The sequence below is a fragment of the Notolepis coatsorum genome (assembly GCF_963971535.1).
Source record: "Notolepis coatsorum genome assembly, chromosome: 9".
Classification (NCBI taxonomy): Eukaryota; Metazoa; Chordata; class Actinopteri; order Aulopiformes; family Paralepididae; genus Notolepis; species Notolepis coatsorum.
Genome location: NC_140173.1, coordinates 12,124,623 through 12,152,097, shown reverse-complemented (window position 1 = coordinate 12,152,097; position 27,475 = coordinate 12,124,623). Strand labels below are relative to the sequence as shown.

Sequence of the window (27,475 nt, the reverse complement as noted above, 5' to 3'; positions counted from 1 at the left end):
ACTAATGGTCCCAGGGTTAGGGGTTCCATTCCCTGTTTAGCTGAATGGGTGGAGCATGGTGTTAACACAGCAATATCTGGTTCTTAAATGGGTTGCAAAGTTATAAGCTGTACAAAAGGGGAACTTTGTCCGGGAGGAGATACTGAATTCCAGAGGTGGGTGAAGGGTGAAGGTTACTTTTCTGTCAGCGACTACAAATAATCCTTATCTTTGCCAAGGATTGTTTAATCGGCACACAAGGTTGGACGGGGCGATGACTCCACGACGCCACTGGGCACGGTTTTGTGCCACGTCGTCTTCGTGTATCTCCAGATCCCTCATATAATTTTCCATATATTCCAAAATGTATTTGCAAGCTAGCACAGTGGATAGTCTACACACACTGGAGTCTTCCTCTGCGATGTGCTCAACGGGTTTATATTACATTGAGAAACTAAATCTTTTCACTTTATATTTTATATTTTACAAAATATTGGTGTAGCTTGCTGATAGAAGTTATTGTTTCAGTTTGAAAAGGCATTGTTGACAGACAAGATACCAAACTGAATGAGAACGATTTCCCCTAACTTTCTGATGGCTTGTGTGCTGATTAAACAATCCTTGGCAAAGATCAGGATTATAGCTGACAGAAGAGTAACCTTCAGAAAACGTGCAGATACTATTCTACTCAACTCTAAATAACTTTCACCCACCTCTGGAATTCAGTATCTCTTCTCGGACAACGTTCCCCTTTTGTTCATCCGTCATCCATTAAAACTCACTGTAAAGTTAATTAAATGTATTCTACATGTACATTATACTTTGTGTGAGTAAGTACTGTGTTATAACCTTGCAACTTGTACCTATTTAAGAACCATATAGCGCAGTAGTCTAGTGAATAACTCAAATAGTCAGGGAATTTAACCCCCAGTTCTTACTGTGTTAGTGCCTTGCTCTACCCGTTCAGATAATCAGGGAATGGAACCCCTAACCCCGGCAGTGTTAGTGCCTTGCTCTACCCATTGAGCTACACAGGGAATATAACCCCTGACCCCGGCAGTGTTAGTGCCTTGCTCTACCCATTGAGCTACACAGGGAATATAACCCCTAACCCCGGCAGTGTTAGTGCCTTGCTCTACCCATTGAGCTACACAGGGAATATAACCCCTGACCCCGGCAGTGTTAGTGCCTTGCTCTACCCTTTGAGCTACAAAGGGAATATAACCCCTGACCCCGGCAGTGTTAGTGCCTTGCTCTACCCTTTGAGCTACACAGGGAATATAACCCCTAACCCGGCAGTGTTAGTGCCTTGCTCTACACATTGAGCTACACAGGGAATAGAACCCCCAACCCCGGCAGTGTTAGTGCCTTGCTCTACCCATTGAGCTACACAGGGAATGGAACCCCTGACCCCGGCAGTGTTAGTGCCTTGCTCTACCCATTGCCCCCCCCCCCCCTCTCTAAGGGGCACATTCTGCGTTCTGTTCTATCCCCTACCTGTCGATGCAGCCACCGCCCCGAGCAGAATCGGGGGGATTCCTAACGTGGGGACGATGAACGCCGCAGCGAAGCAGGTGATCTTGGCGGTGGATGAAGACGCCGCAGACAAGGTCCTCTGGTGGAAGTTCTGAAGACCCAGGTTCCCCAAGCCCTGAAGAGGGAGAGAGTCCAGAAGAACTATCATGAGAAGAGGATACCTGACGTCAGAATACTACCAGCGTTCTATGCTCTGCTCGGTGCCAGTTCTATTGAAGCCTGTATTAAAAATCTAAATATATATCAACCAATATATCAAACGTTAGCTAGTTAACAAAGCAACAAATTGCAGATCATTCCGACATCTGAGGGGTGTAAAAAGTACCCAGAAATTATACTTAAGTGAAAGTATGGGTACGGTCTCAAAATCATACTCAAGTAAAAGTCAGAGTATCTGGCTAAAAACACACTTGAGTAAAAGTCAAAACGTTTCTACTTTTAAATGTACTTAAGTACTAAAAAGTTAAAGTAAAAACTATTTTTCTGACTGTATTCTTCTGATAGCAGGTGTTTAATCAAAGATCCCCGCTTTCTAGTGCACAAGGACCAATCAGCATGGGTAAGGGCGGGTTCATTTTCAATTGATTGGCTGTTTTTAAATAAAGTGCGGCCGCATGATTAATAAGTTAATAACGTTAACGTTAGTTCGGCCAGAGAAACAATTATACTAATTAAAATAGTTGGACCTGCAAGATTTGTACTTTGTACTTTGTAGGTCTGCATTTTAAATGTAAGGAGTAAAAAGTATGTTTTTTTCCTCTGAAATGTAATGGAGTAAAAGTACAAAGTATACAAACCTAATAATACTTGAGTAAAGTACAAATCCCCCCAAAACAGTACTTAAGTATTGTAACAAAGTACAATTACTCAAGTACTTTACACCACAACCTGTTTAAATGACGGGTCATAAACTAGGAGTGAGTTCACTCATCTCGTGGAAATGTGTCCCAGTGACTGTAACTTCTTTAGCCCCCAGACCAAGGAGGTGGTCTAGCCTCGGTGGTATATGAAAACTCCTTTAACTGCCGTGTTGTGAACTGTATGCAATTTTCCAGCTTTGAAGTACAGTTGACCACATGGTTGATTTGGACAAACCTCTCCTAATCAAAACAGCCTCTCCCTGAACGTCAGCAAAACAAAGGAGATGATTGTGGACTTCAGGAGGTCGGGGGTCAAGGACTACAGCCCCCTCAGCATCGACGGGGCACCGGTTGAGAGAGTCAACAGCTTTAAGTACCTCGGAGCCTACATATCCGAGGACTTGACATGGACCACACACATTGACAGTGTTGTGAAGAAGGCACGACAACGCCTCTACTTCCTCAGGCGCCTAAGGAAGTTCCAAGTCAGTCAGAAGATCCTTAAGAACTTCTACTCATGTACAATAGAGAGCATCTTGACCGGCAACATCACCTCCTGGTTTGGGAATAGCACTGCACAAGACCGAAGCAGACTACAAAGAGTGACACGTTCAGCCGAACGCACAATTGGAGGGGGGCTCCCCACCCTCCAGAACATTTACTACAAGCGTTGCAAGGGCAAGGCTAAGAGAATCATTAAAGACTCCAGTCACCCGAACAACTGCCTCTTTGAACTGCTGCGGTCAGGCAAGCGATACCGGAGTCTCAAGGCGAGCACAGAAAGACTCAGAAGAAGCTTCTATCCCCAGGCCATCAGGCTGCTAAACGAACAATGAATGAACACTACACAACAACAACCACCAAACGCACATAGCACACACATCCACACGCACACACTCACTTTAAACAAACACACTGTAGCACCCACTCCACACACTTTATAGCACACACCCACTTTAAACAAACACACTGTAGCACCCACTCCCCACACTTTATATTTATGGATGAAGGATTGCACTACAACTCGTACACCTTACTGTAAATTGTACCTAAAATTGTACCTCATCCCATTTCTGCTTTGCACTAGATAGTACTGTACATTAGTACACTGCATAGTATTGTGTATTGTATATTATATGGTAACTCAGAACATTGTACATATGTCTATACCGAACACTGTGACCTAATTTTTCTTCTTCTAAATTCATGCTATATTATGTTATTATGTTATTTGATACTATCTTGTCTAGCACAGTCTCTGGAGCGTAACAGTAAGAAGCATTTTGTATGAAAGTATTCTGTACTTCTGTATGACAACTATTAAAGAACTTGAACTTGAACTTGAACTAATCGCCCTCGTTTATCGCCCCCCCCCCCCCCCCCCCCCCCCTAGCAGCAAGGACTTTATTTCCCAATTTTTCGAGTTCCTGTCAAATACCATGTCCATCCATGACAGAATCCTGATTCTTGGTGACTTTAATATTCACGTGTGCTGCCCATTCAAGCCTATAGGTGTCTGATTTCATGGAATTGATTGACTCGTTTGAACTCACTTTGCTTACTACCACCGCCGCCCACAAACTAGGCCATAAGCTTGACTTAGTTCTAACCCATGATTTTTCAGTGTCTAGTGTGAATATTGATGAAAATGCATGCTATTACTATGCTGTAATGTTCACCTCCTCTCTCTCTCTCTCCCTCCCCTGGGCGTCCCTCTCGCAGCATTAACCCCTTAACACTTTGAGTGCCAGCCACGGCATAATTCGTTATTTCATGCCGACCGTTCAGTGCCAGAAACGAGATATGCCGTTTTTTAATCGTTATTTTTTGTATTAGCGATTTCCATTCATATTTCATCAATCTAGCCTCATGTTACCAGTGGGGATCTGTCTCGAACAGGGAAAACACCGCCCCCTATCGTCTCTCCGGATGGTACTACACCCCATTGGATTGAAAGAAACGCATGGAGAAAAAAAAGTCCTGCTTCCACATTTTACTTGTCAGACAAGTAACCGGAGACGATCGAAGTCATTGCCCACCACCAGAACAGCGGATAATGTGTGTTTCCAGTACCCAGCGTTGGATCAATAAACGCGATTGATATTTGGAATGGCGATCAGGAATTGGAATAATCTTTTTGGAGAACATCTGATCTGAGGTAAGGAATCTATTTTTACCAGTCTTGGGATAATTAGAGCTATTTTAACCTATATATCAGCGTGTGCCGTATGTGTGCGATCAGGAAATAAGATAATCGATTTTTCAGCCCGCTTCTATAGCGTGCATAAGTACACATATACTATCGATAATCTAGTGTTTATTTGAAAACGATAGGCCGAAAAATTACAACGTGTTTTGTGTATTCCAGTGTATTCCAGTAAAGGGCGTTTATCACAGAATCTATATTTTTTTCTGAAACTTTCAAAAAACTAGCGTTTTTCAAAATGGTATAAAACGGAAATTAACCGATTAAAAAACAATCCGTTTCGACAATGTTGACTGCAAACAAGTCATTGATAAGCGACGGCCATATTAGACACATCATTTAAGATAATAATAATAATAATTCATTTAATTTATATAGCGCTTCTCAGTAACCCGAAGTCGCTATAGATATAGTTTATGCGTTCGCAAATATGAGAGCTCTGTCATTGAAGTGGGTGGTGGCACGCAACGGGGTAAATAGGACACAGAGGCTGGCACTCAAACTGTTAACAGTCAGTACGTTTTCCTCCGCCTTCCTAGATGCCCCTAACATCTGTACTATTGAAGCCCCTCCCTCCCACCTTAACATAGATGAACTTACATCCCTGTTTAATTCCACCTGCCTCTCCATTCTGAACTCAGTAGCCCCCCTTAGACAGAAAAAAACAAAGTCTAAAGGCCAGCCGTGGCTAAATGACACCACCAGAGCCCAGAGGAGAGAGTACAGGAGAGCAGAGCGTAAGTGGAAAAATTATAGACTCCATGTTTCTCTCGAGATGCTTAGAGACACTCGCATCAGATATCAGTTAGCAGTTAAAGCAGCGAGAGCCGCATACTTCTCAGACCTCATCCGTAACTCTCAAAACCACAGGACCCTCTTTGCCACCATTAACTCTTTCATCAGCCCCCCCCCCCCTAGAACTAGCCTGGATGTGTCTCCAACAAAATGTGAGGAATTGTTTTAATTCTTCATGAACAAAGTTGAGGTAATCAGAAATAACATCACACCACCTACACGTAGCTTAGATGTCTCACCGCTCTGTTCATCCACTTTGGCCTGTTTTCAACCCATCACCCTCTCTACTCTCACAGATATAGTCTCAGCCATGAAACCAACCACCTCCCCCCCTTGACATCATAGTTCCCTCTGTTCTTCTCAAAGAAGTATTTCACACAACTGGCCCCAGCATCCTCTCTATCATTAACACCTCCCTAGTCACTGGTACCGTTCCAACCGGCTTCAAACAAGCAGTGGTCCAGCCCCTTCTGAAAAAACCCAACCTAGACTCCACCCAGCTCAATAACTACAGGCCAATCTCCAAGCTCCCATTCCTATCAAAGGTCCTTGAAAAGGCCATTCTCTCTCAGCTGTCTCCCTACATGCACTTGAACAACATCTTGGACACATTTCAGTCAGGTTTCAGAGCCAACCACAGCACATAATCTGCCCTGCTTAAGGTCACCAATGACCTGCTCCTCACCACCGACAACCGTGACTGTGCTGTCCTTATGCTCTTAGACCTCAGTGCAGCTTTTGACACAATAGACCATGTTATCCTCATTGACCGTCTCCACCAGGCAGTTGGTGTCAGTGGCACAGCCCTATCTATCATGGTTCACCTCCTACCTCAGTGATAGAAGCTTCTCCGTTAACACATTCCCTGCCACGCAATTTGAGCATCTTATACCACTCTCTGCCAGCACTGTAAGCCTATGGAGATGTTCACCTTCTTTGCAGGGCTATAACTTTTTAAATTGTATTGCTAAATTGACATTACTATGGCCCATTCAACATCGATTATCTATCGTTCAGGATGTAGGAACGTTTTTTATTTTCCCTTTTTTAACATGAAACTAGACAAACAATACAGTAACAGTGATAATCAATGATAAATCACAGGACAATGACAGAATTAATAATAACAATAATGACAGTCCAGTAATTAAATCAAAATAAATGTAGATTAAAAGACATAAAAATAATAAATACAATACATGTGCTCTTGCTCGCTCTTCCTCGCTCTTTCCTTCCCCTCCCCCCCCCCCCCCCCACCCCCCCCCCCCCCCTCAGGACCCCCAGTAGGACTATACATCCACTATTTCATTTAACATCAGAAAATTACAAGTTTATATGCTTCCCTTTATCTTCTCCACCACAGCTAACCAGACTGCTATGCTGGCTTCATTAACAACTAAAATTCGTGCAGTAGATATCTCTAGATAAATCACATCGAGATAGGTAAGAACCCATACCTTCCGGCACATTTTATCCGGTTGAATCCAGCGTGACGCTATCACGTTTGACTTTTTCATTCATAGATTCATACGAAAATACTGTCTAAAATATAAATATGTTTTTATCGTTTTCTGCAGTAATTCCTAGAACGTGAGATATAGGCATAAACACATATATAGATGATCAAATGCCGTTTGTTGGCGATACACGCTATATTAAAAATTTCAACTGTACATGATCCTAAACGTTATGACTGATCATGCGCGGATGAACGGGGGGGGGGTCGTTTATAATTGGGTGATATATTGATCAGAGAAGTTTGCATGGATAATAATAAACAAACGCGCTGAAAGTAACGTCAGCGTCCTCTTACCGTTCGACGATGAGACTGATCCCAAAAAAAAAGATCCCACTTATTTGACGGCGATCTCCTAAATCCATTTCCGGTTTGTATAATCATAATAAACGGCCAAATCGTATCGATTATTGCGTTATGGCAGCGATCGCTACACACGGACGTGTGTATACAGTCCCGCAACAATATGCGAGTGCCGGACGCATTTCCCAGACGCACCGAGATCGACTCGTCCATTTCCGGTTTGGCAACTCGCCGATCATCCACCAGGCGGCAGTATTGAAGCGTTGCAGAGTTGTGCAGGCTCCAACTGCATCAGACCAGGCTCCGTGAGGGAATTATGAATAACATGGCGAAAAAATTAAATATGATCTCAATAACGTCGTACGCCGTGGATTGGCAGAATTCGCATCAACTTGAAACACGTCGTAAGCCGTTTCCGGCGTGGGATGTGTTAATATCAAAAACTGCTCCTCCCCCTCTGCCTCTCTCTCCTGCGGGGTTCCACAAGACTCCATCCTTGGCCCTATCCTATTCTCCCTATACATGCTGCCCCTTGGTCTGATCATTAAAAAACACAACATCTCTTTCCATTTTTATGCCGATGACACTTAGGTCTATCTCCCCATGAAACCTAACAATAAAACCAATCTTGAAAGTCTCCAATCCTGTCAAATATTGGATGGCACACAATTTCCTACAGCTCAATCAGTAAAATGTGAAATCCTCCTTTTCGGCCCCCCAAACCAAACCAGTGTCATCGCCAGCAGCCTGGGTAACCTGTCTGCCCTAGTCCAGCCCTTTGTAAAAAACCTGGGCATGCTCTTTGACCCCGAGTTTACTTTCAACTCTGTGGTGAAGGGGTGTTTCTTCCAGCTCCGGTCCATAGCTAGGATCAAGGCCATTCTCTCCCCCTCAGACCTTGAAAGAGTAATTCACGCCTTCATATCCCCACGATTAGACTACTGTAACTCCCTGTACCTGGGGCTTAATAAATCAACCATAGCCCGCCTACAACTACCCCAAAACGCTGCTGCTAGACTGCTCACAGGTACCCAGAAGAGAGCTCACATCACCCATGTTCTTGCCTCCCTTCACTGGCTCCCGGTGCGCTATAAAATAGAATTCAAGGTCCTCCTATTAGTTTACAAAGCCCTTAATGGTAAGGCCCCTGTTTATCTAGCAGACCTCCTCACCCCTATACCAAGGTCAGGGCCCTCAGATCGGCTGACAAGGGTCTCCTAACCACTAACTTTAAGTCTAGGGGGGGCATGCTTTCGCAGCCCCTGACCTCTGGAACAGCATCCCCATGTCCATCTAATCTGCCCCCTCCATCTTTTAAATCTAAACTCAAAACCCACCTATACCGCCTGGCCTTCCCTGACTCACTCCGACTCTCGCCTTGCTTGTTGATGTGTTGTTTTGTTTCTTTGTCTGTCCGTTGGTTGTTTATATTTTCTGTTTATTCTATACTTCTATGCACTTTTCTTAGTTTTTAGCTATGCGACTTACTGTGAAGCACTTTGGTTGACAAGTGTCATGTCTAAATGTGCTATACAAATACATTTGATTGATTGATTGATTGATTGATTGATTGAGGAGGCGGCAACTCAATATCGGCCGAAAGCAAAAGTTTCCACACTTGGCACCAATGTGCGTGCACACGCTACACGGTGACGCAATGACCCTTCCTTCGTTTATAGTTTCCTTTGAAAGAGTGAGGAACACACGTGAAGCAGAATGACCCCAAAGGCAACACTGTTCACAACACGTTAGCACTTTCCACGCCAGACCCGATGATAGTCGGGTTAACTCGCCGAACGTTCAGCGCCAGACCCGAGTATAGTCGGGTTTTGGTCGTTATTTCTTTTATTCACTATTTTCATTCGTTATCCATCCAGGGAGCCTGATGTTATCATTGGGAATGGGTCTGAGATGGCAAAAGTCCAATACCGCCACCTGGTGGGTTGCGGCCTGTATTGCACATCATTTGAAACTCTCTGTATGTGTGCGTTGATGAAATAGGTCCGGGCGGACTTTTCCTAGTCGGGCATGGCGAGCACTTATAACGCATGGATTTATAAGAATCAAACACTCCGGATTCATGTTCTTTGGTGGATTATGTTATGGACACGATCGACATCAATACTTGGAATGTCGATCAGATAATTGGAATATTCTTTTTGGGTTACATCCTAGTCAAGGTAAGGGCTATATCGTATCAATCTTGCGTTGTTCCAATAATTCCTTCATTGCGATCGGAGGGTATGTGTGTAATGTACTGTGTAACGTATTCCGTTGGTGACGATCAAAGCATAAAAAAATGACCCCCCCCCCCACCCTTTCATGCATTCATGATGAAACATAATACCGATAATATAGTGTTGATTTCGAAATAGTAGCGTATACAGGCGAGAAACGGCAAGTTTTTAGTGAAATGCACGTATTGCTGCATAGCGTAGTTTTCTGGGATTAGACAGGATTACTCTAAAACTCATTATTCACCACGGTATAAAACGGGAATGTATGGATGACATTTTTTTTCGTTTTCACAAATTGAACGATAGATACTCGATGTCAAATGGGCAATATTATTATATCCATAGCTATAATATATATTATAGTTTTAGCCCTGCAAACACTGCAACGTATTCGTATACTTTAAAGCGCTGGCCTTTCAACAGTAACAGTAAACAGCGCCCTCCGGCGCTGAATGAGTTAAGTGAGACGACGGCAACGATGACAAACTTGAAACACTTTGTCCATATTTTTGAGAAATCAAACCCTCCAGACGAAGAACCATATACTGCGAGTCAGTTTTGGAATGTTTTGGATAGGCCGTGTAACATGCAGTTGTGAAGTCAATCCAAGTCACTTGGGAGTGTGAATGATGTGATGCGTCACCCAATACATCACCCGCCTTTAACTATGAATCAACACTCCAATTTACCATCTTAAACGGGCACTTTGCCATCTTAAACTGGCACTTTGCCATCTTGAACGGGCACTTTGCCAAAGAACAATGCTGATTTATTTAGCACATAATCTCACACACGTCACACGTTAATTTAGTTTGACAGTTGTTGAGAGTAAATTAGTTTGAATATCGCCACCGTGATGTCATCGATGACACTGAATCCTTGTGTTGTGTTAATTACAGCTCCACCTACACCTGTGACTCAGATACATATAGTATTGTTTGTTTATAATTCAGAAGTATGAATTAGTGTTAGTGGCGCAGTGGGCAAGGCGCTCACCACTAACGCAGGATAATGCTGGTATCGAGCCCAGCTCTCTGCGTTGCTACCGGCTTGGCCGGCCGTCATACTAACACAATTGGCAGTGTTAGAGGGTGGGAAAGCCGGTGGGTGGGGATTGGACATTGCGGACAGCGACTCCTACAGGTCGGTTGGGTGACGCCGGTGCGGCGGAAACAGGAAGTATCGGGGGCAGCGTGAGCCTCCCACGCGTTACTCCTCGCCACTGAGAGTTCGAGCTGCTGCGGTGAAAAGATGCGACAGCTGCCTCCTCGTGTACCGGAGGGGACGCGTGATGCAAGGCTTCTATCCTCACTACAGCCGACCAGTGGGAGGCATAGTCTAGCAACGTTCAAGACAGGGGAGGGAAGAATTGGAAACACGAAATTGGGATGGGAGAAAAAATGTTAAAATGGGGAGAAAAAGTGGATACAAAAAAAAATATATATATATGATATTTAGACTTGATCCTCAAAATGAATGGAAGTGAGCGAGGAGCCCGACCCCTGGGGGGACCGGCGGTGTTGACGGCAGACGACAGCGACAGCAGCGGTCGCTAGCTCACTTGCAGATGACTTTAGACACAGGTAAGACTGCTGAAACCTGACAAGTTCTATGAAAGTGAAATATCCCTTTAAATGAACATGCTTTCCAGTAAATCCAAAGCGCTTTACAATTTTGTTCCTCACATCCACTCATCCACTCACACATTCACACACCAACAGCAGAGGTGCCAACCGGCTCATCGGGAACAGTTGGGGCGGGTTAAGTGTCTTGCTCAAGGAAACTTCCACGCACTGCCTGGGAGAGGAGCGGGAATCGAACCGGGAACCTTCCGATTACCAGACGACTGTGCCACTACCTCCTGAGCCACTTTCCCTCCAGTATTGCACACGCCCTGTTGAACACGCTGTTCCACACAACTTACCAGCACTAAGAAATTATCAATCCACCTCCACACTCTGTCTGCCTCCAGGGTGCCGACCCAGGGGGCCTGGAAGGTGTAGTTGAAGGCCGTCTTAGTGATGTCAACGGTCGACGCGTTCATCATTGAGTAGGGTACACACAGCCACTACAGTAGAGAGAGAGGGAGAGAGAGAGAGAGGGGTTAAACACCTTTCAGAAGTTGCAGACCAAAGCCTGCCACCGTTTGCTGCTCATATTTACTAACCATTTCACTGCCACACGACAGAAGGTTAACCCTTTACTATCACACAACCGACGGTCGCAGTGAAAGGGTTAACCTTCTGTGTATCGTCACAGTGAAAGGTAGTTAACCGTTTTGGTAGTGCAGCAGTGAAAGGCCACACGACAGCCGGTTAACCCTTTCACTGTGACAATACAGAAGGTTAGCCCTTTACTATCACACAACCGACGGCGATGCTCCATCATTAGCATCGTTAGCTCTAAAGGGCTAACCTTCAGTGAAAGTCCCCATGAAACGGCTAGCAGAATGCTATTTGATTCCACATGTTTAAAAACAGGAAGCTAGGGAGGGACTCGTCGTGTAAGTAATGTTATTGATTAGCATTCATGGTAGCCAATAGTGCTGAATGTGCATTGCGGTGGACCCATTAGTTAGCGACACATAGGTTAGCGATGTTACGAGAGGCAGAGTGCTAGCTCAGTTACAATGTTCTGTAAACGTCATTCTAGAAAGAATTTAATTGGACGCTAAATTAGTATACGCCCCCCGTGTGCTGGATGAAGAAGAAAAATAAGAAGAATTATTGAAAAAATATGAAAAAAATTGGTCTTATACAAGACTCCAAATGCTCCTTATGTACAAATGGGGACGAGGGGACATTTATGCACATGTACTGGGACTGCCCACTAGTTAAGATATTCTGGAAAGAAGTGACCCAGCAACTATCAAACCTCTTAAATTGGAATATACCTGTACACCCCTCTGTATTACTATTGAATGATGTTTTTGAGTGTGCAGTACATCCACAGCTAAAGAGATTGGTTTTATCGGGTATCACAGTGGCTAAAAAGCTGATAGCATCACGATGGTTCCAACCGGAAAAAATTTGCCGAAAGGTCTGGATTATTACATATCTCGATGTGATCAATCAAGAAATATCTACAGCAAGAATTTTGGGTCTCAATGAATCCAAAATGACATTGTGGTTAGAAGTGGTGGAGAAAATAAAAGCTAGCATATAATGGTAGTGTCTGGTTAGGAGCGAGGGAAAGTGGATGGATTATCCAATGGGGGGTCCGGAAGGGGGGGGGGGTACGAGCTAGAGCATATGTGTGTAGGTTTTTAGATAACAGGTATTAGGGGTATATACTATATAAGACAATTAACTAAAATGTGATTTCATTGGATGTGCACTGACAACTAATGCTTGTGTATCTTATCGTGTGTTGTCATGTTTGTTTATGCGTTTGTTTAAAAAATAATACAAAAAAAAAATACAAAAAAAAATATATTTCTTTCGTTTTCCAGGAAATGACAAACATCTATTTTGATTACATGGGTCCATTTTAAGAATTCACACGTTCTTCCTGTACCCCGGGACAGTGTGAGTAACGTTCTTCTGACACAAGTGATGAGCAAATTCCTGAAGACATTCCTACACATAATTTATGCAACTGCCATAGGAGACGTCTCTCGTCTAAACTAAGACTCAGCGGGATTCCTGACCATATCGGCCACCTGATACCAAAAATAAACATTTCTTCAAACAAGGTAACATTGGGCAGTGTTTTTATTTATTATTATTATTATTATTGTTATTATTTTAATTTTTTTACATCTGTCGTTCACATTTCATGCTCTATAAATGGGTTGGGTTTAGCCTAAACAGATTCTCACAGCACTGGTCGTACCCGACCAGAAGCCCGACTCCACAATTTCTTTTATAATTTTCTTCAATGCATGTTCAAGGCCTTCCTAGGAAACACCGGTGACTCACCAAACTGATGAATAATGAGGATGAGTTGTATGATGTCAGTGTAGGCCACCGAGTACAGGCCTCCCAGCAGTGTGTAGGTGTTAGGGCTGAGCCCGAGCGTTCGAACGTTCGAACCTTCGTTTGTTACGTTGCCATTCGAATTCTAAATCAACATTAGAATTTTTAATTTTTAATAAAAAAATTGAAATAAATTTAATACATTTTTTTTCATTCCGTTTAAACCAGGGGTCAGCAACCTTTACTATCAAAAGAGCCACTTTTCCCCCCGTCCCACAAAATAAAATGTTCAGGGAGCCGCACAACCTATTTACCCTTAAAATGAAGATAACACAGTGTATAACGTTTTATATATCCCCAAGCATACCCCACATTTAGCATAAAACGCCTGACAATTGCATACCCAAAGTAATTTGCGATTTATTATACTTTATACTTATAGCACACAGTTTGTTGCATTAATGGGATTATAAAGCAACAAAAAGACAAATGTTTTACCTGTTATAACACAGGAAAACCTCAACCTCAAACAAAGAGGAGAAAAAAGACTGGCTGTGTAGACCTATTTTTTTTTAAATCACAGAAGAGGAGACAACACACTGGTGTCTGTAGACCGACTTTGAAATAAAACCCTGAACTATTCAGGTATATTTGAGTCCTTCCCTTATTTGTGGAACATTTATCAAATAAAAAGTAGTCAACTTTGAAAAAAGACTACCACGTGTAGACCTACTTTGAAATAAAACACAGAAAAGGAGAAAAAACACTGGCATCTGTAGACCTACTTTGAAATAAAACCCTGAACTATGCAGCTCTATTTGAGTCCTTCCCTTATTTGTGACCAGATACCATCAGCAACAATGATCTCTGGCAGAGAACGGGCGAACAACCAGTGGAAGAACAAATCAAGAGAAGAAAGTGGGGATGGATCGGCCACACACTACGCAAACCAAACACCAGCACCACCAGACAGGCCCTTAGATGGAACCCCCCCGAGGCAACAGGAAGAGAGGCCGGCCCAAGAACACCTGGAGCAGGGACTTGGAGACAGACATCACACGGAGCGGACTGACATGGAAACAGCTGGAAAGCAAAGCACAGGACAGAGGACCCTGGCGAACGGTTGTCGACGGCCTATGCTCCCCCAAAAGGACGATAGGCGTAAGCCAAGCAAGCCTTATTTGTGGAAAATCTATAAAATAAAAATAAAATGTTTCGTTGTTCGCAAATTTCGCACCACATATCAGGCCTACAGGTAAGCCTGCATCGTTAGTCGTGAAAGCAAATTATTAATCTGTCCACGCTGAATTAAACCCTCTATTTTCCTCCGATTTTCCTTTTTTTGGATTTATCCATTGGTTAGCTTACCGGGGGGTCGGAAACTCAAGATTAGCCACTTGCAGACGGCAGGGAGAGGCGCGGAGTGTGACGTATATATTTTAGTTGATGAAATATTTTTTCATTTCAGTGTCACAGTATGACATCGATCTCCAAAATAAGAGATAAAAAAAAAGTAAAAAATAAATAAAATGTAAAAAACAAATGTCGTGGGGGAGCTCCCGTAGCTCACCGCATATCTCGGCGCTATTTCTGCGTCGGGGAAAACCGTGCTCGTCACGGATCTGGGGGACACGAGTTCGATTCCCGGACCCGCCGTCATTTCTCAGAATGTCTTCCCCTGCTCTACATCCCATTTCAACCTGTTTCTGTCGGTCATGCTTGACCAGAAAAGCGATAAACGCTAAAAAATAAAGTAAAAAAAAAAAAAAAATCGTGAAAGCAAATTAATCTGTCCACGCTGAATTAAACCCTCTATTTTCCTCAGACTTTCCTTTTTTTGGATTTATCCATGGTTACATTTACATTTAGTCATTTAGCTGACACTTTTATCCAAAGCGACTTACAAGTTCTGTACGACTAGTCACCAGGAAGGGCACAACTCTATCAGCTGAGTAACAATGTTCATCAAAGTGTTGCGTGTTACAGTGTAGGTTAGTTTATTAGGACAAGTGCATGACAGTAAGGTTAGTTAGGGTTAGATTTTTTTCATTATTATTTTTTTCATTATTTCAGATAATGGTTGAAGAAGTGCGTCTTTAGTCGACGGCGAAAGATTGGACGGGATTCGGCTGTCCTAACTGGGGTGGGTAGTTCATTCCACCATTGTGGGGCAAGGACTGAGAATAGCTAGCTTACTGGGGGTTAGCTTACTGGGGGGTCAGAAACTCAAGATTAGCCACTTGCAGACGGCAGGGAGAGGCGCGGGGTGTGACGTACTGTATATTTTAGTTGATGAAATATTTTTGTTGATGAAATATGTCACAGTATGACACCGATCTCCAAAATAAGAGAACAAAAAAAAATGTAAACAACAAATCGTTAGCCTCATAGCATAATTGCCTAAATCATTTTTCAAGACTTTCGGAAAAGAAGAAAAAACAAATTTTCACACAAGTCACACGTCACAGTTAGGCAGAAATACAATTTTAAAATAACAAGGTTCTGATTGGCTGAGGACACAGCCACTAAGCCAGGGTGGTGCAGCAGTGTGAGGAGAGTAGAGTTAGGCAGAAATGTCAATTTGGTCAAAAAATTACTTAGGCAATTATGCTATGAGGCTAACGAAATGTTACATTTTTTATATTTCTTTTGGGCCAGGGAGCCGCAGTACAGGCCTCCCAGCAGGGTGTACAGTAGGTGACTCACCAAACTGATGAAGATGAGGATGAGCTGTATGATGTCAGTGTGGGGGCCTCCCAGCAGGGTGGAGGTGACTCACCAAACTGATGAAGATGAGGATGAGCTGTATGATGTCAGTGTGGGGGCCTCCCAGCAGGGTGGAGGTGACTCACCAAACTGATGAATATGAGGATGAGCTGTATGATGTCGGTGTGGGGGCCTCCCAGCAGGGTGGAGGTGACTCACCAAACTGATGAAGATGAGGATGAGCTGTATGATGTCAGTGTGGGGGCCTCCCAGCAGGGTGGAGGTGACTCACCAAACTGATGAAGATGAGGATGAGCTGTATGATGTCAGTGTGGGGGCCTCCCAGCAGGGTGGAGGTGACTCACCAGACTGATGAAGATGAGGATGAGCTGTATGATGTCAGTGTAGGCCACCGAGTACAGGCCTCCCATCAGGGTGTAGGTGATGGCCACTGCGGCAGAGATCCAGATGCTGACGCCGTAGGGCAAGTCCAGAATGACACTCATGGTGACACCTGTAAATCAAGCACACACACACACACACACACACACACACACACACACACACACACACACACACACACACACACACACACACACACACACACACACACACACACACGCACGCGCGTATACGATTACGATCTGTGTATACAACTTTCTGATGTACATAAATACATCTACGTACAGTATATGGGTATCTGGTGCAATAGCGTGTGCGATACTGAAATATTGTGCAGGAGTAATTGTAGTAGTAGTTTCATTCAGTCGTCGTCACACACGATACAATATGCACCGTCATTCAACGGTCTTTGAAAGGTACAGGCTGAAGCATAATGCTGCTTATACATGCCTGTTTTATATTCTTAACAAATGAAGACTCCAAAACTGAAAAAAACTTAAGAAATAAGAAGAATTATTCACATTTGTAACTTTCAAAAATAGAACTATACAAAAAAAATGTAATCAATGTTCTTAGCTTTTTGAGCAGTAAATTTACAAACATCTCTCAACTCATATTTTCTTTCATGTATTGAAAAAAAAAAAATTGCACACCTTCCGGGAGTAACTTTGCTTGAGCTCTGTACATTATTTGCATTATTTTATAATAAACCAAATCATAACATGAAACTTTATAAACAGTGGATTTGTGTGGTTATAGTAACCAGCCTTATAAATGTTCAGAATGGCCCACTTTTGCAGTAAGACTATTGGATTTACAGTATTTTTTAATGTCGACCCCCATACTTCCACACAGTATTATATGTAAGTAAGTATAGAAGAAGAAGAAGTTTGCCTTTGAGAACCAATGGTTCTCGAGCCGTAACGGCACATGGGGCAGGAGCCTATCTCCTGTTTCCGTAGCGTGAGGCAGCTTGATGTACAAGTACACCCCTTGGACATGACGCTAGTATGTCGCAAGGACTTCCCCCCAAACCAACCCTTGATGCTGAGTGTCGAGCAGGGAGGCTATGGGTACCATTTGAAATAGTCTTTGGTATGACTCGGCCGGGGCTTGAACTCCCAGCCTCCCGAACTCAGGGCGGACACTCTACCCACGAGGCCACTGAGTAAGTATAAGTGAGCAGTAAATTATGTACAAGGCCTTATAGTTTAATATATCCTTACATGTATACATGATTGCTACTGACTTAGAAATATTTCCTTGAATATAGTTAATATGTTGTTTCCATGTTAATTTCTGATCAATAACTACCCAAGACATTTGATCTCAGAAACTCTTTCAATTCAGAAGGACGATGTACAATCCACAATTAATGTGCAATGTATTCCAGCACTTTATCAGGTGCAATAAAATGCAATAAAATGAGCACATTAGCACTCTGGCACAAACACCAGTCACTCTAACACTTGGTAACTTAAAGAGGGTGCGAACACAAGACAAGGACACTTCTTTAATTATTTTAGTTTCTTAGCAGGTGCTCAGTCCAGAAGGGCTCTTAGGCCATGTCCAGACGAAAACGATTTAGATATTTTTCGTTTTTATTTCGTTTTCATTTAAAAAAGGTTTTCCGTAAAAATGAAATTGTCTCAAGAAATAAGTGCGTGCCACAAATGTACAAAATAAATGTCTTTCCTGTTTTAGACGTTGCTCTTTTATTTTGAAACCTTCCGACCGGAAGTGTTGTCGTTGTTTGTTGCTAGCAGAATAACTTGTCGTCCGGTTCTGTGCTTTTGAGCTAACGTAACGCTAGTTTCCAAAGGAGAGGAGAGAGAGACCGCGGCTCACATGCACAAAATGCAGCTACAGCCTACAGGCAATTGATGATGAGGAGGATTTTAATCGGCAGGAGAGAGATAACGTGTCAACGCCGTATATAATATAGTGCGCGCAGCTCAAACTACCTGTTGTATTAAATTAATTGATTGATGTTTAACTTGTCCCTGTGTCCAGTCCTTTCGACTCGCAAACGTTTTCTGTATTTAACGTTACCTCAGGATACCACTGTCTATTGTATTTAGTTGGTTAGCTATTTAGCTAATGTTGATAGCATTGAACAGCATCAACGCTAGCTGGCTGGCTACAGCTGGCATCGTAAGTCTCAACACCAGCCATGGGAATACTATTTATTAAATTATGGAGGCTTTTTAATCGTCAAGGTAAGAGAGGATTTGTCATGATCAACTGAAGGCATATGCTATGGAACAGTATGTGCTTGGCTACTACTTGGGTTTTCAGAAAAAGGCCCGCTATGTGACGCTAATCTCTAGCTAGTATCGTGTATTTCATCACAGTAGCCTCCCGGTGTTTAATAAACACTTCTAGCCAGGACATATCGGGACAATATGTATCATGTTTATTTTTTGTTGGCTGGGTTTGCATGCGGATTAAGGGAGATGTCAATCTGTGGTCGACGGTGGTAGTACAGGCGCAGTACATTTAGCTGTAAAAGCCAGATCAAGCTCAATAGCTTCTGTAACACGAACGCAACTACTCTGTACATGCCATTGTTGTTGTGATGTTGGCTGAGTTTGCACATGTGGGTTAAGGGAGAGGTGGGCTATTGCGTCATCGGTTCAGGAGAAGACGCGTATCGCTTGTAAAGATGGTGACGCAAGGGGGGCGTCTTCAGAATTGCCCACTCTGGGAGCCAGTCTCAGAAAATAGCGTATTCAGGCTGCCCTGCGAGCCTCAGGCCACCGTCCCGCGAGCCCCAGACCACCGCCCTGCGAGCCTCAGGCCACCGTCCCGCGAGCCCCAGGCCACCGTCCCGCGAGCCCCAGACCACCGCCCTGCGAGCCTCAGGCCACCGTCCCGCGAGCCCCAGACCACCGCCCCGCGAGCCCCAGACCACCGTCCCGCGAGCCCCAGACCACCGCCCCGCGAGCCCCAGGCCACCGTCCCGCGAGCCCCAGACCACCGCCCCGCGAGTCCCAGACCACCGCCCCGCGAGCCCCAGGCCACCGTCCTGCGAGCCCCAGACCACCGTCCCGCGAGTCCCAGACCACCGCCCCGCGAGCCCCAGGCCACCGTCCCGCGAGCCCCAGACCACCGCCCCGCGAGCCCCAGGCCACCGTCCTGCGAGCCCCAGACCACCGCCCCGCGAGCCCCAGGCCACCGTCCCGCGAGCCCCAGACCACCGTCCCGCGAGACTTGTTTCCTGTGCGCCTAAAATTCTACCTGGTCTCGTCCCGTGGGGCTCGCGGGACGGTGGTCTGGGGCTCGCAGGACGGTCCACACACCGCTATCGGTGTTCTTCTTCCCCGCCAATGAAGTATTCACCCAAAGACCCAATACTGTGGCAACAACTACCGCACTACTGGTAGAATAAGTGCAGAGAACCGTGGGAAGTGATGCAAACTGTCTTGTCGTGTTTTGAACATTTATGTTGTGTTGATGGAATCACGTTAATATAGAGAGATGAAAACAATACGTTATTTCGATTGATATGAATTGGATAATGCTAGCAGGCTGCAGGCTGTTAGAGGTTAGAGGCAGAACTAGCGTAACGCGCTGTTTGGGCGTAGAGAGAGCGTACGTCAGCGGAACTGCAAGTTTGTTGGTAAAAGACTACACGCATTCAGGCTCCCAGAACGCAGTTCCGTGTGGATGAAAGGTGCACTGCATACGATAAAATACTTTGACTGATACGACCGAAATCGGTTTCGTCTGGACATGGCCTTAGTTACATAATAACTAGCACTCACGGAACTGTCCTCTAGGTATGTTTATTCAGTACAGGCTATGCCAGACACAGTGGTGCAGTGGTGATTTCATAAGTGGTTGCACTGTGTTTTAATGACGTCACGCGCGCGCATGCGCATAAATGTTACCTCGCGTGCGTACAGAACAGCTCCGACCAGCATTATGATTCGAATGATTATTATGCATAAATAGTAGGTTGTTGTATAAGAAATGACTAGTTATAGTTTAGTTTTTGTAAATATTGCCTTGAAATAGAGAAGCTGAAAAAGGTAGCAGGATGTAGCCTTCAATATATAAAGAAATTATATTGTCAACAGATATGGTGGAAAAACAAACAATGTTTTAAATGTAATTGTAGATACATTGTAGTTACAATTTCTTTAATTGAATTAACTTAAACTAGAAAAGTAAATACAAACTAAATTAACAATGTAACTTACAGTTTACAGAAGGACAGTGTCCTTCTGAAGCACAACTTAAAAAATGTCTCATCCTTCCAGTCGGGACCATTTGTCACACTGAGAGGTTCCACAGCTCAAGCAAACCCCCACCAATTGGTACAGGGCTTGTATTTTGGTTTTGCTCTTCTCGTTCTTTGTTATGCAAAGGAAAGTAACACTTGGTACCTAAAGCACCTTAAACGTATAGTCTTTCTTTTTCCTGGTTTGTCTTGACACATCACACATATGGTGTTGTCATTTCATCTGTTGTCTGTTCGTTATGGGTGTGAAGTTTATGTGATTTAGTCAAATGTACTGTTCTTGTGGTTATGGTGGTTTGTGTACATTTGTAATTGTCTGCTCTGCTCAACATCGCCTACAAAGGGACCATAGATGGAGATTAGCCTCTGGCATATTTACATGAATATGTCAATTCAATCCCCATTCACAGGCAATATCTCCGTCACCACTGGTCCAGTCTCGACAGGCTCCAGTTAGGAAGTCTCACTCTACATTGTGTATGTTGTTCATGGTTCATGGTTGAGTAATGTCTCACACTCCCAACACCTGGTACTATTATTATTATTATTATTATTATTATTATTATTATTATTATTATTATTATTATTATTATTATTATTATTATTATTATTATTATTATTATTATTATTATTATTACCATGCAATCTCTTATCAGGATATATCTGGATAAAGAACACTCCAGTCACACCCCTGTGTTCACACCTGGTGTTTGTTTACTGCATGTGTTCTCCTCTGCTGCATTCTGTCCACATTGTGATCAGGTTTTTCGTCGTTTTTTTGCGTGCAATATGCAATATGTGGGATGGTGCCAGATAGGTGAGATGGTGACAGATAGGTGGGATGGTGACAGATAGTTGAGATGGTGACAGATAGGTGAGATGGTGACAGATAGGTGAGATGGTGACAGATAGGTGAGATGGTGACAGGTACAATAGGTGAGATGGTGACAGATAGGTGAGATGGTGACAGATAGGTGAGATGGTGACAGGTACAATAGGTGAGATGGTGACAGATAGGTGAGATGGTGACAGATAGGTGAGATGGTGACAGATAGGTGAGATGGTGACAGGTACAATAGGTGAGATGGTGACAGATAGGTGAGATGGTGACAGATAGGTGAGATGGTGACAGATAGGTGAGATGGTGACAGATACAATAGGTGAGATGGTGACAGATAGGTGAGATGGTGACAGATAGGTGAGATGGTGACAGGTACAATAGGTGAGATGGTGACAGATAGGTGAGATGGTGACAGATAGGTGAGATGGTGACAGGTACAATAGGTGAGATGGTGACAGATAGGTGAGATGGTGACAGATAGGTGGGATGGTGACAGATAGGTGGGATGGTGACAGATAGGTGAGATGGTGACAAATTATTTTTTAAATTTTTTTTTGGTAAGAATATAGGACAGGCACAACCAAAAGGTACAGACTGAAGCATAGTGCTTATATTATAAGCACTATATGCTTCAGTCTGTACCTTTTCAGTCACTGTAAAAATCAAATATTGATAAATGATGGTGTATATTGTATTGTGTGAGATGATGACTGAAAAAATAAACTACTACTACTACTACTACCTCATATCTCTCATACACTCTCTGTATGTTCTCATCTCACCCCTCCCCTGCGTTACTATCCTCATATCTGTACAAAGCACCCACTTGGTTTTGTCTACTCCCCGTATAAATGCTTTGTTAGTTCGCCGGTCCAAACGAGAGATTCAAGGTTGTGCATTCTCCGCCGTGCCCTCTGTGTCTCTCCACGCTACAACGTGGCGCTTCACTAAACAACACCCCGGACCAAAGACTCCTGTTGTCCGCCTGAGAATAATCTTTCTCGGTTCAACAAGATTATTCCCCCCATCAGAAATAAATAATAATCCAACATACATTTTGAAAATCGCCTCTTCTCAGACAAGAACACGGGAGTCATGAGAATTCGATCAACTGTGCATCGTTATAGATTAGATTAGATGACATTGTACTTTATTATCATTATATTTGCATACAACAAGGTTTGGGACTCAAACTTAAGGTGCAGTAGTGGAATATGAAATCACAGGTAATAAAAGAGAAACATAAAATACTATACAAGAAGCATAAAATACTATACAAGAAACATAAGATACTATACAATAAACAATGTTACAATACAATATACTAAATAACGATCACGGTGTCAGATGGTAGTGGGTGGGTATTGCACTGTGGATATTGCACTCGGGGGGGGGGGGGCTAGGATGTTGCACAGTGTGGGAGGAGGGGGTGAGTTATTGGTGCATGTTTGAGTTCAAGGTGGCGATGGCTCTGGGGAAGAAACTGTCTCTATAAACCACCAGTCACATAAAAGCTCTGCACGCAGGATATGAATGAAGCTTCGATCACTCGCGGTCAATTGCTACTGAAGCTTCAAAGCCCCCCCCCCAAAAGAAAACTGTAATCTGGACGTCCCTAACGAGATGTAACCCGTTTGACTGTATGTGCAAGAGGTTGAGGCCTGGCTTGTAAGCGTCTGCTTGGTGTTTTGCCCGGTCGAGGCACAGGGCTGTCTGTCTGTCTGTCATCTCTCTGGTATCACAGGGCTGTCTGTCTGTCTGTCTCTCATCTCTCTGGTACGAGACACAGCGCTGTCTGTCTGTCTCTCCTCTCTCTGGTACGAGACACAGGACTGTCTGTCTGTCTCTCATCTCTCTGGTATCACAGGGCTGTCTGTCTGTCTGTCTCTCATCTCTCTGGTATCACAGCGCTGTCTGTCTGTCTCTCCTCTCTCTGGTACGAGACACAGGACTGTCTGTCTGTCTCTCATCTCTCTGGTATCACAGGGCTGTCTGTCTGTCTGTCTCTCATCTCTCTGGTATCACAGGGCTGTCTGTCTGTCTCTCATCTCTCTGGTATCACAGGGCTGTCTGTCTGTCTGTCTCTCATCTCTCTGGTACGAGACACAGCGCTGTCTGTCTGTCTCTCCTCTCTCTGGTACGAGACACAGGACTGTCTGTCTGTCTCTCATCTCTCTGGTATCACAGGGCTGTCTGTCTATCTGTCTCTCATCTCTCTGGTATCACAGGGCTGTCTGTCTGTCTCTCATCTCTCTGGTACGAGACACAGGACTGTCTGTCTGTCTGTCTGTCTCTCATCTCTCTGGTATCACAGGGCTGTCTGTCTGTCTGTCTCTCATCTCTCTGGTACGAGACACAGGACTGTCTGTCTGTCTGTCTCTCATCTCTCTGGTATCACAGGGCTGTCTGTCTGTCTGTCTCTCATCTCTCTGGTACGAGGACTGTCTGTCTGTCTGTCTGTCTCTCATCTCTCTGGTACGAGACACAGGACTGTCTGTCTGTCTCTCATCTCTCTGGTACGAGACACAGGACTGTCTGTCTGTCTCTCATCTCTCTGGTACGAGACACAGGACTGTCTGTCTGTCTGTCTCTCCTCTCTCTGGTACGAGGACTGTCTGTCTGTCTGTCTGTCTCTCATCTCTCTGGTACGAGACACAGGACTGTCTGTCTGTCTGTCTGTCTCTCATCTCTCTGGTATCACAGGGCTGTCTGTCTGTCTGTCTCTCATCTCTCTGGTACGAGGACTGTCTGTCTGTCTGTCTGTCTCTCATCTCTCTGGTACGAGACACAGGACTGTCTGTCTGTCTGTCTCTCATCTCTCTGGTACGAGACACAGGACTGTCTGTCTGTCTGTCTCTCATCTCTCTGGTATCACAGGGCTGTCTGTCTGTCTGTCTCTCATCTCTCTGGTACGAGGACTGTCTGTCTGTCTGTCTCTCATCTCTCTGGTACGAGACACAGGACTGTGTCTGTCTGTCTCTCATCTCTCTGGTACGAGACACAGGACTGTCTGTCTGTCTGTCTCTCATCTCTCTGGTACGAGACACAGGACTGTCTGTCTGTCTGTCTCTCATCTCTCTGGTATCACAGGGCTGTCTGTCTGTCTGTCTCTCATCTCTCTGGTACGAGGACTGTCTGTCTGTCTGTCTGTCTCTCATCTCTCTGGTACGAGACACAGGACTGTCTGTCTGTCTCTCATCTCTCTGGTACGAGGACTGTCTGTCTGTCTGTCTGTCTCTCATCTCTCTGGTACGAGACACAGGACTGTCTGTCTGTCTCTCATCTCTCTGGTACGAGACACAGGACTGTCTGTCTGTCTGTCTCTCCTCTCTCTGGTACGAGGACTGTCTGTCTGTCTGTCTGTCTCTCATCTCTCTGGTACGAGACACAGGACTGTCTGTCTGTCTGTCTCTCATCTCTCTGGTATCACAGGGCTGTCTGTCTGTCTGTCTCTCATCTCTCTGGTACGAGGACTGTCTGTCTGTCTGTCTGTCTCTCATCTCTCTGGTACGAGACACAGGACTGTCTGTCTGTCTGTCTCTCATCTCTCTGGTACGAGACACAGGACTGTCTGTCTGTCTGTCTCTCATCTCTCTGGTATCACAGGGCTGTCTGTCTGTCTGTCTCTCATCTCTCTGGTACGAGGACTGTCTGTCTGTCTGTCTCTCATCTCTCTGGTACGAGACACAGGACTGTGTCTGTCTGTCTCTCATCTCTCTGGTACGAGACACAGGACTGTCTGTCTGTCTGTCTCTCATCTCTCTGGTACGAGACACAGGACTGTCTGTCTGTCTGTCTCTCATCTCTCTGGTATCACAGGGCTGTCTGTCTGTCTGTCTCTCATCTCTCTGGTACGAGGACTGTCTGTCTGTCTGTCTGTCTCTCATCTCTCTGGTACGAGGACTGTCTGTCTGTCTGTCTGTCTCTCATCTCTCTGGTACGAGACACAGGACTGTCTGTCTGTCTCTCATCTCTCTGGTACGAGGACTGTCTGTCTGTCTGTCTGTCTCTCATCTCTCTGGTACGAGACACAGGACTGTCTGTCTGTCTCTCATCTCTCTGGTACGAGGACTGTCTGTCTGTCTGTCTGTCTCTCATCTCTCTGGTACGAGACACAGGACTGTCTGTCTGTCTCTCCTCTCTCTGGTACGAGACACAGGACTGTCTGTCTGTCTGTCTCTCCTCTCTCTGGTATGAGGGCACAGCCACTGTATGCCACCCTGTGGGCGGTTACTTTCTCACCGACGCCAACAGAGCGTAAGGATCACGTTACACCTGGCTGACTGCCTGAGATGTGATCACAGTAGTGCACGCCAGGTCACCTCAGCAGGCAGTCTGGCCAATCGGATCACATTATGATGTGTGTTGTGTAATGTGTGTGGTGCGTGTTTACACCCTGCATGATGTTTGTTTCCCCCCCTATCCAGAGATGATATCTAGATACAGATTGGATTTCAAAACCAGGTGTAAATGGGGTCTCATTATTATCATTATTATTATTGTTAATATTTATTTTTAACACATTCGTGGCCAACCACGTATATATATGTGTTTCGGATCCAACGCTTGAGGGCCGGTAAGGTTGTTTTGGCTTTTATTCCATTGTAATATCCTACTCAATGTCACCGAGCGGCACTGCAGATTTACCCTACTCTTGGGATTCGGAAAAGTGCATTACCGGCCAGATCCTCGTAGGGGCGCTGTCTCGATAATGCAGTGTTTCCTGTTACAGACTGGTCAAACGTACATAAATAAATGTAATCAAATAAATGAAATACCAAAACAATAGGAAAAGAAAACAACCTGTATAAATTAAAGTCTAGATGTGTGTGTATAATTATACGACCGGTATACATGTAAGTTTAGATGTGTGTATACGACCTGAATACATCCTGTACGTTTAGATGTGTGTATACGACCTGAAGACACTCTGTACGTTAAGATGTGTGTATACGACCTGAATACATTCTGTAAGTTTAGATGTGTGTATACGACCTGAATACACTCTGTACGTTAAGATGTGTGTATACGACCTGAATACATTCTGTAAGTTTAGATGTGTGTATACGACCTGAATACATCCTGTACGTTTAGATGTGTGTATATACGACCTGAATACATCCTGTAGTACGTTTAGATGTGTGTGTATACGACCTGAATACATCCTGTACGTTTAGATGTGTGTGTATACGACCTGAATACATTCTGTAAGTTTAGATGTGTGTATACGACCTGAATACATCCTGTACGTTTAGATGTGTGTATATACGACCTGAATACATCCTGTAGTACGTTTAGATATGTGTGTATACGACCTGAATACATCCTGTACGTTTAGATGTGTGTGTATACGACCTGAATAAATCCTGTACGTTTAGATGTGTGTATACGACCTGAATACATCCTGTAAGTTTAGATGTGTGTATACGACCTGAATACATCCTGTACGTTTAGATGTGTGTATATACGACCTGAATACATCCTGTAGTACGTTTAGATATGTGTGTATACGACCTGAATACATCCTGTACGTTTAGGTGTGTGTATACGACCTGAATACATTCTGTACGTTTAGATGTGTGTATACGACCTGAATACATCCTGTACGTTTAGATGTGTGTATACGACCTGAATACATTCTGTACGTTTAGATGTGTGTATACGACCTGAATACATTCTGTACGTGTAGATGTGTGTATACGACCTGAATACATTCTGTAAGTTTAGATGTGTGTTTATACGACCTGAATACATTCTGTAAGTTTAGGTGTGTGTATACGACCTGAATACATCCTGTACGTTTAGGTGTGTGTGTATACGACCTGAATACATCCTGTACGTTTAGATATGTGTGTATACGACCTGAATACATTCTGTTACAAACAACAACAACATCAACTGTAAACCAGTAGGCTTAGCAGTGAGCTGTAA

At 44.1% G+C, this 27,475-nt stretch overlaps 1 protein-coding gene across 1 annotated transcript in view; it reads right to left on the bottom strand.

Annotated features, from left to right (window-relative positions):
• The window catches only part of LOC311234857 (high-affinity choline transporter 1-like), a 67,984-nt gene that overhangs the window by 16,286 nt on the left and 24,223 nt on the right, over positions 1–27,475 (bottom strand). Inside the window, exons 4-6 of the mRNA XM_084322103.1 lie at positions 16,421–16,569; positions 11,357–11,500; positions 1,477–1,630 (exon numbers count right to left, since the gene is read on the bottom strand). Of these exons, the coding sequence (XP_084178229.1) occupies positions 1,477–1,630; positions 11,357–11,500; positions 16,421–16,569 (447 nt within the window). The remainder of the gene's footprint in view (positions 1–1,476; positions 1,631–11,356; positions 11,501–16,420; positions 16,570–27,475) is intronic.